Here is a 13,644-nt window from a genome sequence, read left to right on the forward strand (position 1 = left end):
AAAGTCCCTAGAAAGTGCTAGAAATTCCTAGAAGCTCGACAATCCATACAAAGTGCCAAAACAATTCCTGGATAATTCTAGATTTAGAAATTGCTAGAAAATTCCCCAGAAATCACTAGAGAAATTTCTAAAAAGCACTACAGAATCCCTGCAGACCTTAAGGCATAGGAGATCCCAGAAGCTGTAAGAATGTCTTCAAAAGTACTAAAACTTAATTGAAAACTCCAAATCTAAAAATTCTTAGAAAGATTCTAGAAAGTTCTAGAAACAAAAATGCCTAGACACTAAAAAAATATAAAAATATTTACAAGCATGTACTTGACAATCACTGCAGAAATTGAGAATATTCCAAGAAAGCATAAGGGGGACTTTGAGAAAGCATAAGTAAAAACTCCTAGGAAGCATATCCAAAAATTCCGAGTAACAATGTAAAAATTCCTGGATAGCACGTGACCTACAGAAAACATATCTGACTATTTCTAGAAGACATAAGGGTGGATTCCTTGACTAGTCCTCTAAAGACCTCCTTATTTTCCATTAGCTATCCTCTAGAGCAACATTCCTCTCCAATTTATCTCTGCAAGGCTCCCTGAGCTCCTCTGTACCTGTGTGAAATCCCAGAACCTCTGTGCTGGCCTCAGGACATCTTCGCACTTCTTCAGAGTCGGCGTCCTGCCCTTCCCGTCATCGACCAGGCATTTGGAGTCGGGCAGAAAGGCGGTGGAGCCCAGCGGCCCCAGCTGAAGGACGCCTTCAGAGCTGTAGCGGACAAGCTGGAGAAGGAAGGGAAGAGAAGAGAAGGGAAGGGAAGAAAGTCTTTAACCCCAGCGATGGGACACAAAGCCGAGCTGCAGCTGCCTTTCCTGCCCCAAGGGCTGCTGAGCAGTCCTTCTCCTGCTGCCTGTGGGGACCTTCCCGGTCTGGCACACGCTGCTACGGGCAAAGCTCAAGAAACTTGTTTTACCAACACGGGGTCTCTCATAGGACACAATATTCCCTTCTCTCACGCTTCTGCTCCCCACCATTCCCTACCCGCTATTTCACTGCAAAAGGGCAATCAGGAAAGTGAAATAATCAATATGTAAATCATACCCACTCAGCAGGAATTGATTTAACAAGGACACGATGTCAATTTGCCATGCAGTTTGTTCTTAAGAGCTCTGTTAGAGGCTATTGATAGCAACAAGTCTAATTAGTTTTTGTAAATAATTGTTACTGAAAAAAATCCAACCATGCAACAGTCTCCAAAAATAAGGGGGGGGGGAAGAAATTGTGAGGGAAATAACAGCAAATTTTCTAACATATGCTTCAGGCCTACATAATAAAGATTCACACTCTGATATTTCAGTATTGTGTGAGGCTTAACTGTTCTGCAATTTAGTCATGTAGTAAATGCTACTGGCTGTAATTAGAGGCTTCAGGTAAGGGCCATTAATTATTTTAGAGATTTTTTTCATATAAAATATCTTAAGCAGGCACAATCATTCATGTTAATTTTTACAGGAGTGTAATTTTTTTTTAATCTTCTATTTTAAGTGATGATTTCACTTGCCTCAAGTCATTCACAGTAAAATAGCCCTCAAGAAAAATAAATCTGTATGTAGAAGGTGAGGTAAAAAAAAAAAAAAAATCGGTCTCTTGTAATCTCAGCGTGCCAGAATATATTTTATTACATTAATATCGGAGCAAGGGAAAATATTTAAAGACAAAGAACATGCATAGATGGCTCTTGTCGATCAGAACTAATTGTCACAATGCAAATGTCTGATGGAAGAGAACTGTTTTGCTCTGTTCCCAGCAGCCTTTTGCTGTAAGCAGAGGGTGGCTGCCCGTTTGCCTTCGCGCGCTGCTACGTTTGGGTCAGAGAGGAGGGTGACACTGCTCCTTCTCCAGGCACTACGAGCGCACCGGCACAGCATGACCTCCCACACAGCACGCGTGGGAAGGGACACAGCCAGCGCCGAGCACGCGGACTCCTGGGAGAGCAGGCAGCGGACGTAAACCCACATCCCAAGGCACTGGAGGGAGGAAAAAAACCCCAAACCCTGAGAAAAAAGAAAAAAAAGCTTTTCCTAGGGATGCACCATGGACCTTGAGAAGTTTCATGCAACCCAAGAAGCCACTGAAGAACTGCTGGATGACAGCAGGCCTGAGGAACACAGTCTTGATGAAGGAAGGTTGAGTTCACACTCTTTATTCTGCCTCTTGCAGATCTCATTTTTCTCTGCTACAATTTGTTTCAATCTGTATTCTAATAAAGCCTGAAAGCCTTAAGGGTGGTTTTAGGATGCTCATTTAGAGGGAAAAGGGGCTCTGTCAGCTCACTCTCTGTCACATTGCACTGAGATAATGATGATAGTGACAGAGTCCTCATTTCTAAGTTGCAAAAATTAATAAGTAATCCCCTTAATTACTGCAACTTTCTAGATAGTTGAGGGAGAGCCTATTGAGGGAGATTTCAAAGCACATTAAAGCAAAAATGCACAATGTTAATTTGGCAGCAGGCCAAAACATCAAATCAGATGTATCTACTTCTCCCTTCTTCTGTGTTTGAATCCAGAGTCATTACGCCAGCACAATACTTTGCCCTTCTCACCCTACAAGTAAGTGAAGTGCAGCACCCAGGTGCCAAAAGACTGCAAAGGGGAGTCAGCTACATGGCTGCTGTGCCGTGAGGCAGGATGCTGCAGGCTGATGATCAGAGCCACCTAAGAAATGCAATCATCACCCAGGAAATTCACTGCCTGTCTGGTCTTACTGCTGTTACGTGGCTGAAATTACTTAACAAGAAAGGGAAGGAAGGTCAGAAGTGCCTGCCATTTATTGGATGCTACTGACCAGTGCACGAGATATCATTAAGAGTCAATCAAAAAAACTCGAATTAGAGCCCAGCTTTCTACAGCCATCCTTATTAGCCTCAGAAGAATCACGCTGGGAATAATCATATCTTGCTGGTGGGAAAAAGAGCATAGTCTACTCACTCCCAGACCAGATGCCCTTTGACAAAGGATGTGTTCATTTTCCCACCTGCCACTTCTGTTCAGAGCAACCATGTGAAGCACAGAGTTAGAACAGAGCCTACATCAGAGAAAGCAGAGGGATAACCACATGGGGATGCTCCTCGGTACAAACAATGTCACTGTGGAGGCACTGTTAAAGGGGGAAAAAAAACCCACAATTTATTTTTTTTTTGTTTTTTTTTTTAAGTAAAGCTTGGCTGTGTATTTTACGCTTTTAATATCGAACGGGTACTCGGCAGAGTTCAAATGAACTGCAGGCATGGCTGAAACTTACACTGACTGGGAAATGTGTTCATCTTGCAGTCTTTATTATATCTCTCCAGGTCTCAAAATACCACCCAGCAACCTGGCTGGCTTTGCCTTATCTAGATAATCAGAACCACTGTCTGTAATGGGCTACCTGCTCTCTCGTACAGGATCAATTTTCCCTGTGGTTTAAGATGAGCAGCATTTTCTGTACCAATATTAAAATGGTCTAAAATATTCTTTGTCTTTAGAATCTCAACAGCCAGAATTGCACGTGCTCTGCACCTCAGTAGCCATATACTTGGGAAAGACATTGTTATACAGAAGCCTGTCAAAGCTCAAAGTACCATTTCTGCTTAGGCCTTAGAAGTGGAAGATACACTAATTCTATTATAAACTGTCTCCAGTATTGAAAGTGGCAGTTGTGTGACAGCTCAACAGTCAGAGAGGGCTTGGTGCAGGAAGCTGCTACAATGACAAGACAAAGGGAACATCATGGGCTTAATTCTCCTGAATCTTTACTTTCTGCCAAGAGTTCCAACAGTCATAAAAACTTGGGCTTATCCTAAAAAAAAAAAAAAAAAAAAAAAAAATCTAAAAAACCACCGACAAATAATTATCTCAGTTCAGACCATATTACATAGTAAAGCTTTAGTACCTGTTTCTGCAAAATCAGACCAGAAATTCAGGTTCAAGAAACTACTATATGATTAATAACATTTCCTTCCAAAGACTTCATATCATATCTTCCTAGAGACAACATAAACTGTGAAAATAAAATCAGTGTTAAAATAAGTTGCTTATTACTGTAGACTAGAAAGTGGGAACTGGGCTACAGACTCTATGAAATAGTGAAAATTACACCTGCTGTGTTCAAATTTGATCTTAAGTGCCACTACCATATTGAAAAAGAAATAACCTCTGAATCTGCATTAGAACAGTGGGCATCATACATCACGCCAAATCCATTCCCAGTGCCAGCCAGCCAGAATTAAATGACAAAGTCCCCTTTATTAATGAATATTCAATCCCATTCATTAAAAAAAAAAAAGTCTGTGCAAGTCTTAATAGGCTGAGAGCCTAAGCTATCCACATACTCCCACTGTAACCTGCAGAACAGAAATGCAGTTTTACATATCACATGAGGATGGACCTTCACTTGGTTTTTCTCCTGTATCTGAGAAGAGCTGAAGGATCCACATAAAGGACACTGAAGCTAAGTGCTCTATTAAATACTCCAAGATCTAATCCTGATACTATCTTCTGCACCTATAACAACATAGGACAGTTTTTCCTTCAACATTCAGAATTCTGAGTTGAACGGAAAAGATGTCAAAGGTGGTTTATCAAAGCCACCATATCTGGTTCAAAAATAGCAAGTGATGCTGCCTATGGAAGGCGATCCCCCAGGAGCATCAATGTGATAAGTAAATGCCACCTTTTAACTGAAGGATTTGACTGCAGAAAATCCATTCCTGCTAATTTCTAGTCAAGTGGAAAAAAGCACAAAATAACAACAGGTAATTTTTTCATAGGAAACAGTTACAGACTGCTCTGGTAGCTTTCCACACTACATTTAACCCCTCTCTCGCTCTTGTTCTCCAAGCAAAAGGAAATCTTCAACAATCCTTCAGCCCTGCAGGTTAAGCCATGTCAGCTATGTAAGCTGACAGAGAAACTGAAACAGTGAGCTGTACAGGAATCTGAAATGCCTTAAAGTCTCCAGAACACTTGTCACCACAAGACAAACAGATCACAAGTTACCAGACTTCCAGGTTTGCTACAGAATCTCACCCACCGCTTCCTGCAAGTGAAGAAACTGCCTTTTCATCCACCCTGCTCGAAGCAATCAGACCTGCTACCCAGTGTGCCGCTTCGGAAAGCCATAGCTCTACCAAGCAAAAAGTTAAATATCTGCCCTCAAGCAGCAGTTTAAGTAAAGCCTTTCATCTCCTCTTATTCCATCTGTTTGTGGAGCCGCGAGCTCTAGGACTCCGAACGTCGAGATCTCCCTTTCTGCTTGATCTCAAAGGCGAGAGAGTTCTCAGGTTCACAGCTGCCGTGCCTCCTCCTCTCGGAGTCAAAGGGAAGAGAGAAGGGCAGAGGAGGAGGCTGTCCACCAGGACAGGCCTTTCTATCCCAGGTGCCATTTTATTAAGTTCTCCTCTTCTTTCACATACCCTATAACCAGCTCCACATCACAGCATCCAAGACAGACTCTGAGAAGGTGAATATTTCCATTGAGGCTGTATAAGTCCTCTCAGATGGTTCAAAAGCTGTCTGTCCTACAACCTTTCTAAGAAGCTTCCAGAACAACACTTTCTAATTTTTTTTGGGGGGGTGGGGGGTGGGTGGGTGTGTTGTGCCCCCCCTATTTGGTAAATTTGTTTTAGGCGGTGCTATAGAACCCACAGTCTATACAGGTGATTGTACAGGACAAGCCACATGCAGAGCCAAGGGAGTTCAAGATGCCCTATATATTCCTTTGTTTCTGAATTTTCTCTAGCCCTGGACTGTTTCCCATTGCTCTCCCAGCGGTTTTCTCCTGAAAGGGATTAGACTCAAACTTCGGATCGAAAGAACACACATAAAAGGGCACTACTTTCCTGTAAAGCAAGTTCTGAAATCAACTTAGATTGCTGCAAAACCTTGTCTAGATATTGGATATATAAATGGATATATAAACTGTTAGCTTACATTGACTTAGCCTGAGTCAAATTCATTAAGCTAAATTGATGTAAATTCAGGCTAGATGCATTCCAGAGCATCCATAAAAGAGCTTGTCCCTGTTTGAATAAAAAGATTTAAAAGCTGACGTCATTGAAAAGATGCAATTTATCATGGTAAAAACTGAGCTTGAGAATATGCATAGGGAAAGGCATTTTCTTCATGGAGCAGTAGCGGCGGAGTGGTTTTCTTTCTCACTGGTAATGCAGGACACCACCATTCAGAGGTGTGCAATACACAAGGGAAATAGAAGGGTAAGAAGTAGAAGAAAAGAACATTTTATCACAGATGAACAGTAATCTTATTCCTAACTCAGTTTTCTTTAAACACTTGACTGACTTCTGTTGGTTTCAGTGGAACCATGTGTATACTAAAATCACTGGTAATTTTCTTGTCAGAATTGAAGAGTATGAAAACCAAACAAGACTGTAGCTGAATAGCGAGAGGCTTTCACACCGGCAGGACGCATCAAGCACCAGTGATAACCTAACTGGTGTAAATGAGTTCCATGTTTATATTCATTTCTATTCAGTAGGCACGTACAACTAACCAAACCTCAACGCAGTAGGGGTATTTTGATGCCCTACGCTTGAGATGAAAGATGTCAGAAACTGAAAGCTAAACATAACAGCCAACTATGCTCACCCAGGCTGATTAGAAGAGGAGCTTTAAAAATGTTTATTTAATATATTAAAACGCTTGCTGTCAACACCTTTCATGCTATGTGCTTGAATATCCTTGATTAGGTTTGTGCAGCTGTGGTTCTCATACTGAATTAATTTTGTAAATTGTGGTGAGATGATAGAAGTTTTCCAGCTGTGTAATCATTAATTAACTTGGCTGCATTTGAGTGGCTCCAACCCATGCTTATCTGTGAAATACTCAACTTAGATAAAACATCACCTCTGCCTTCTTTTTGGTGTTTCTTACAGAAGGAAAACTTTTTTCCTTTTTTTTTTTTTTTTAAAGAAAAAAAAAAGGGGGGAAACGGAAAGTGCTGCAGGATGATTTGGTAGATTAAGTTTTTCCTTCCTGTACTTTTATAATTCTCATGCATAGGCGATGCTTTGGATTTTAAGGGTTTGGGAAGAGCGACTTTCTCTTTTTACGCATTTATACAGTGCTAGTAACAAAGGGGCTCTAGCTTCTGGCTGTAATGTGAAGTCTAAAAACAGCTTTTCAGGCTTTTCCAGAAAACTCATATAGACAGGATACTGAAGACCTGTCGTAGAAGCGACCCAGAAGAGATTTAACTGGTCACTACCCATCTTCTTCAGCAGTGAATACTTTGTGTTTTGTTATTTGCACCTGAGAAGAGCTGCCCAGTGTCTAGTCTAGGGCCCACAATTCAAAAGGCATCATCTACTAGGTAACATATTTACATCTTACTAAAAGGAAAACAACCTGTTCCTTAATGGAAAAAAACGGTCAGAGCTGGATGCTGAGACGTGAGCTGCTTTATGCCCCCAAATTTACAAGAGTTAGGCAGGAGAAGCTGGGCACATCATACTTTCTTTCAAATAAATTCACAGTATGCCCTCAGCTATCATCTTCTTCTGGAAGTCAAAGCACATTCTATGAAACAGGAGTCATGGAAGCAAACAAGTAGGTTTAGAACTTAAATTGCAAAATAAATTACAGTCAGAACCATTTATTTCATTATTCTTCTCGATGCTAGCATGATGATAGGAGATCAGATGTTGCAAAGGGACTTCCTGGAGGGACTTAAATTTGCAACTTTCTTGTCAGAATTAGAACAGAGCAAGAGACTGAACTCTGAGTGCCTTGACATCCCTAACTAGAGTCCTCTTGAAAAGCTCATTTACATCTAATTAAGCAACACTATTTTTGTTACCTTACTCAAAGGCTGTTCTTCTGCCTCTACTAGGAAAGTGTCAGTCAAATGTTCCATAATGATCCTGCCAAAGGTGGACATTTTGTCAGTGGGAATTACTGTCTATCTCACTTTGCTCTAATAAGTTATGACTCTTCACCAGCTTGCAATTAAGCACAACAGGCAGTATTTATATTTTGCAACTCTTGTTATGCCTCCACAGTGATGTACAAGCCAGGACTCCAAATCAATATATGTATGACTGAACTTCAGATAATTGTTAAGTCTGTGATAAGGTCAGAGTTTATTTACGCATGAGGAAGTTCATTAACGTAGTTTTGATTCAGATGGTACTTCAAAAGAAACTCGAATTACATTTCAGAAGAAGCTCAAGTCCTGTATTTAAAAAATATCCAACTTGTATTTAAAAAAAGTAACATCACTACAAGCACGGAAAGAAGAAATGTCATTTTAAAATATTCAGTGATCTGCAAGAAAATAATAATATGCACAGGGACTGACAAAAAAAGAAATCTTCTTTTTTAGAAAACTATTAACTTAAAAGATATTTTCAATTCCCTTTGAAGTTGACGTTAAATATGTGCTTAACTTTTTGCCTACTTGGGGAATCACATCAGCAGCTTGCTAATTCATTTCTGCATAGGAGCCTATTGGACCAATGAACAGTTAATTTGAAGAGGTACTATTCCTACAGTAAGTCAAGTCATAATGAAAAGAGCTGCTCACTCACACAAACTTTCTAAAATTCATTAGTCTTCGGGGGATCTCTCTGCTATTAAAACAAATTATCATGATTCTTCTGTTTTCCTAAATGGCATCTTCAATGTATAGATTCACGTGCTGAACAATCTTGGAAGGGGCACCCAAGACGACCAGAGTAAAGCCAGGGATTTTCCTTTGCAACTCAGGAATATACTGCTAAACTCAAATGCACCAAATTACTTCCTGATTCTTCTGAAAATTCTTTAAGTTAAAGGTTTCTCATTAATTAGGGGATTTTAACCATTTACCTGAGAGGACATTCCATGGCATGGATAAAGGATTGCTTTGTCATCCTCTTCAGCTCCCTGATCTAAGCAGTAGCCACTAGCTTTGCTGTTACGCACCTATAACCGGATCAGAAAGAAAACAGGTGTATTAGAAATTAACCTGTACGATTCAAGTCCAATCTAGCTAAATCTTAGCTGCACTACAGCTATTGAAACAACCAGTATGTAAAACTGTTCTTCTCTGAGAAACACATGCTTGTTCTCCAGATATGACAGGATGCCAGTAGTGAATTTACTCCAGGGAAAGACATTATTTAGACAACCTACTGTCTTTGCAGACCTTGGGTCAGAGTTATATTTTCAGCAATTACTCAAGGATCAAAACTCCATAAAATTCACTCTAAGAAACCCAGGCCAAATTTTGCTCCAAATTACCCTTGTGTAAAATATAAATTTTGACCCTGTATGTTGAGAATGTGACTTCACCAAACTGCATAGGAACTACCCAGGACTGGTGTTGGATGTGGCACCCTTTTGTTTGCTCCTATTGCTTATATATAAAGAAAAAAGCACGTGAAAAAAATATTTGAATTGAGAATACAGTATATGGTTATGTACAGCACGTAAAGCACATCATTGTGAAAGGATACAGCAATGATGAACAGTGTTGGAAGGCTTTCACTATATTTAAAGCGTGGGTTCAGAGATCCAACGAAGTAAAAATCCATGTGCCTCCCCAGACAAGAAGAATTTACAAGTCTATAAAACTGGGCTGGAGCTCTTGTGAAACCTCAGGCCTTTCTGTCTCTTCAGGCTAGTAGTTGTACACACATTTTGGACATAGAAAAATCTTACAGGTATCTTAAGAAGTTATTTAGATGGACGTTGTGAAATGGTCAACAGGTCAGTTTTGGATTACACTATGAAGTGTTTGTTCTGGCCATCTCCATAATATAGAAATAGCTGCTGCATGAGGTGTTGGGAAAAAATCATTAAATAATCCTTCATATTATAGTGTACGAGCATAACAGGGAATCTGATCAGACAAGGGGGCTCATCAACAGTTAAATTTCAGGAGGTTTATTTTATGACTTTGGTACTATAAAGGCTAAAGAAGATGAAGACAGCTTTATGACACAGCTTTAAAAATGTGAATTGAGTCACTAGGAAATATATTTTTACTACTGTTTCAATCTGTTTCACATCTACTCAATACATTTATTTTCCTTTAAACTCACTAAAATCCAGACATCTTTTCCTTCAGGAAAATAACCAGAAGAGAAAGTATTTAATAACAAGCTTGATGTCATTTAGGATGAAGCCTCTAGTTTTTTCATTATGGGCATGCAAGACTGAAAGGGAACTATGCCAGTTTATACTAACTAAATAGCTTGTGTGGCTCCTTTCTATTATAAATTTTAATGAATTAGATAGTTGCATCACTAAACTTCCTGTTTGACTCAAGAACCTTCTATACGACCACTCAACAGAAAGAAACTCCTTTTTAGAGCCCAGCTTGCTAACCGTCTGGTATAATTGACACAACATTGGCAGTACTGCCGATGTTCTTCGCAGTTAACAGCCTTCTCAGAGCTGACAGTTACTAATAGCTCCTGTTGAATTTACTAAATGTCTTTCCTCACTCTACTGCCAGGGGTAGTTATATTAGGATGCAAAGTGATATTATGCAATAAAACTTGCACTTTGTATCAATATCTGAAGCGCCTGACTTATTTTTATATGAAGTCAATCAAATGGAACAAAAAGGAAGAACGTCCATTTAGTTGTCTTGTGTGAAAATATATGGGCTTTGGATTTAATTGTAGTTCACGTAGACAATTAAAACAGAATCTTAAAAACATTACGCAGCAGGAGAGCTCCTAGAACTTCGCCCCAGTTCACAGTCATAAGTGATAGCAGTCCTCACATTACAGGCATGTGATATAGATTTAAAGAGTCACAGAAGGCACGTTTGGCTTCTTTAAAGATTGGGGTCAAGCATATGTGGGAGATTTGATAGGGTCACAGAAGAGAAAGAAATGATGCAGACAGCTGAGGTGAACCGAAACGTCTACACATTTCTAACACGTTTGGATCCAGCATTTTATTAGGGTTAAGTAACCTATCCACTCAGCTATCTCAGAGTAGGTGTTCCAAGGTCTTACTCAATACTGGTACACAAGTGGAAACGAAAATACAGAATCTGAGCACAAAGCAGCAAAATTGTTTTTTCTCTAATGACTTTTTCATGATGAGAAGACAACCTGCCAAATGGTAGCCTCACCTCATAATCTGAACAAGGTTATGTTGCTTTTTATCCTGAACGAGGAGGATTGCAAAGATGAATTAATAAAGCGAATGTAACCCTTCAGATAGTTTGGCAAAACCCAAAAAGGGGTGTTCTTTACCTAAAAACAATTGAGCAAACTCAACTGTTCTCATTAACTGTAATTATTTTACCTCTCTTGACTGCTGATGTTTTCTTGATGACATCTGTGGCATCCGATTTGGGAAAACGATTACCTCAAACTCATGTTCTCAGAGCTTCTTGGTTTTAAAAGAAAGCCAAGGAGGTTGCTTATCATCGTTAGTGAGAATGATTTCATCTAACATCCACTGAGAGGGACAGTGCTTCTCAAAGCCACACTTCTTGGTGGTGATTAAAAGTAGGGGAGGACATTTCTGTTGCTACTACTGTGCTGACTTCAAATTGCTCTGTACATCCTGATACCTACCACTAAGATGAAAGGACTGCTCTAATGCAGATGTATTTTCAAAGACATATAGTACCTCTCCATAAGTGACTGTATTATTATAAACCCTCATTTCAGGATAGACGTTCTCCAAGTACCACTTGAAACTCCGGCACTGCAGTCGCTGTCGTAGAGCTATTCTTTCGGAAACGTCTCCAAAGTCAACTCCAGGGTTCTACAAAGCAGAAAAAGAACAAAGAAATCTCACTGCATTGACTTTATGGTTGTTTTCTTTACTGAAACCAAATTGGATTTCATTTTGTATACCAAGCTGTATTTCCCTCTCTTCTTTCTCTTTTGTAACTAGCAGCTCATCAAACAGCTGCTGTTGAGAGCAGACAATAAATATTAATGAAAGTCAGTGGGAAAAGAAGGATAACGAACAAGGAAAAACAAACATAAATCAAAATAATAAGAATACAATAAGAATGTTGTTACTTACAGCAATTCTAAATGTTTGCAATCAAACCTGAACTCCTTTGCTTTCAGACTCAATAGGAATTTAGGCGATAATTCTGATCTAAGATATGGCAGCTTGATCATGGTTTACTCTAGTGACAGCCTTGGGTATTCCCTAATGTAAATGAGATCAGAACAGACCTGTTAAAACTTCAAAGCAGAGCTGCTCAAAAAGTCATTAAGCTCCATTAAACATTTGCATAGACCAGCATTCAGCTTTTACTGGAACTGGAGCTCATTTGCAGACTTGAGCCATAAAATGCAGTTAAACTCAAAACCTTCTTTATAATTCTACTTCAGAATTTAAGTCATGTTTGAATACAACTCCCATGAAAAACACAGGCTGGAAGAATCAAATCAATATGATCAAACCCACCCATTTAAAAAATGCCAAGTCCTGAGCTAGTGTCTGTTGATTTAAACCAGTATAAATCATCACAGTTCAGCATTAAGACAGTAAGAGTTACCTCATCTAAAAATCTTTTCTGACACTGTATGAATCAAATAGACTGAAACTGGGGAGTTTTGCATGGATCTGTCTTAAGTGCCTTGTACATTACCTCCAGAAAAATTTCCGTATGTTTTACAAATGATGTCTAACGCAGGGTTACAAGACAACCACAAATCTTAGCTCAGGATTCATTAGAATCCCCAACAGATGGCTAATTTTCAGGAGAGAATGCAAGTGTGATACTGAACAGGTTTTGCTGTTTGCCACATAGAGTTTGCTGTGCTCACTGCTGCTTGCCGATGCATACTTTGTCACGAGCTCTCTATGCAGCATCCATTCAAATGAATGTTAATTTACGTACTACTTCAGGCTACATGGAAGGAGAGCAATTCTCGGAGGCCCTCAGTACAATAAATCATTCAGTGTAAGATTCCTTTATCACTAAAAGGAATAGATCATAAGCAGGGGCATACCAAATATTTGGTATTTACTAAGTGCTTGAAAGGTTGGACCAGATGATCTTTGATCCAACCTGGTGTTCTCTGATTCTATGACAGCTGCGCTGACCTGCTGGTGAACGTTACAGGAATATGATCTTGCAAATGTGTCCAAAGATCATCCACTAAACAGGATACACATTATGCACAGATCCTCGATAACTTGGGAGCGAGGTGTGAAAAAAGATGGTGTGAGTTATGAAAGGGTTAATTTGGAGGGGCTTTAGTACGGAAGAACACGTGTATTTTACTTGCCTTCTTTCTTCCCTGTTCTAAAATGAGGCAATACAGTGCCCTGTTTGCAGTGCCATTTCTACAGACCACATGAGCAGCAAATTGAGCAGCTGTGAAAATGTTGTGCTTACTTCTGTACTAGCTGCAGTCATCATCTGCAGGTATGTGGACATATCCTTTTTAACTAGGCAGTAAGGTTTCTAGTTCCCCTGCAGAAGTGTTTTCTTATGGCTTATAGCCGTACAGTTCTTAGTCATCGCGATTGAATACTACAGTGGAATAACTGTGAACACTAACACTAGTTTCCTTTTCCTGAGAGCTAATGGGGTTACTTTTATGATGCACATTTTATCAATCAATTTATTTTATGGAAAGAAAATTTTAACATTCAGTACTTATGCCGATTTTATGTC

At 39.6% G+C, this 13,644-nt stretch overlaps 1 protein-coding gene across 7 annotated transcripts in view; it reads right to left on the reverse strand.

Annotated features, from left to right (window-relative positions):
- The window catches only part of GALNT9 (polypeptide N-acetylgalactosaminyltransferase 9), a 366,104-nt gene that overhangs the window by 117,175 nt on the left and 235,285 nt on the right, over positions 1 to 13,644 (reverse strand). For 4 of the 7 annotated variants that reach the window (XR_012838189.1, XM_075770077.1, XM_075770080.1 and 1 more), the window contains 3 exons: positions 11,628 to 11,765; positions 8,859 to 8,954; positions 606 to 773 (listed from right to left, as the gene is read on the reverse strand). Coding sequence is in view for 5 of the 7 variants with exons in the window: in XM_075770077.1 (XP_075626192.1) it covers positions 606 to 773; positions 8,859 to 8,954; positions 11,628 to 11,765 (402 nt within the window). In the remaining 2 variants the exon portion in view is untranslated. The remainder of the gene's footprint in view (positions 1 to 605; positions 774 to 8,858; positions 8,955 to 11,627; positions 11,766 to 13,644) is intronic. The other 3 variants (XR_012838190.1, XM_075770078.1, XM_075770079.1) reach the window with 1 other exon arrangement.

This window comes from Balearica regulorum, chromosome 17 (genome assembly GCF_011004875.1).
Source record: "Balearica regulorum gibbericeps isolate bBalReg1 chromosome 17, bBalReg1.pri, whole genome shotgun sequence".
Classification (NCBI taxonomy): Eukaryota; Metazoa; Chordata; class Aves; order Gruiformes; family Gruidae; genus Balearica; species Balearica regulorum.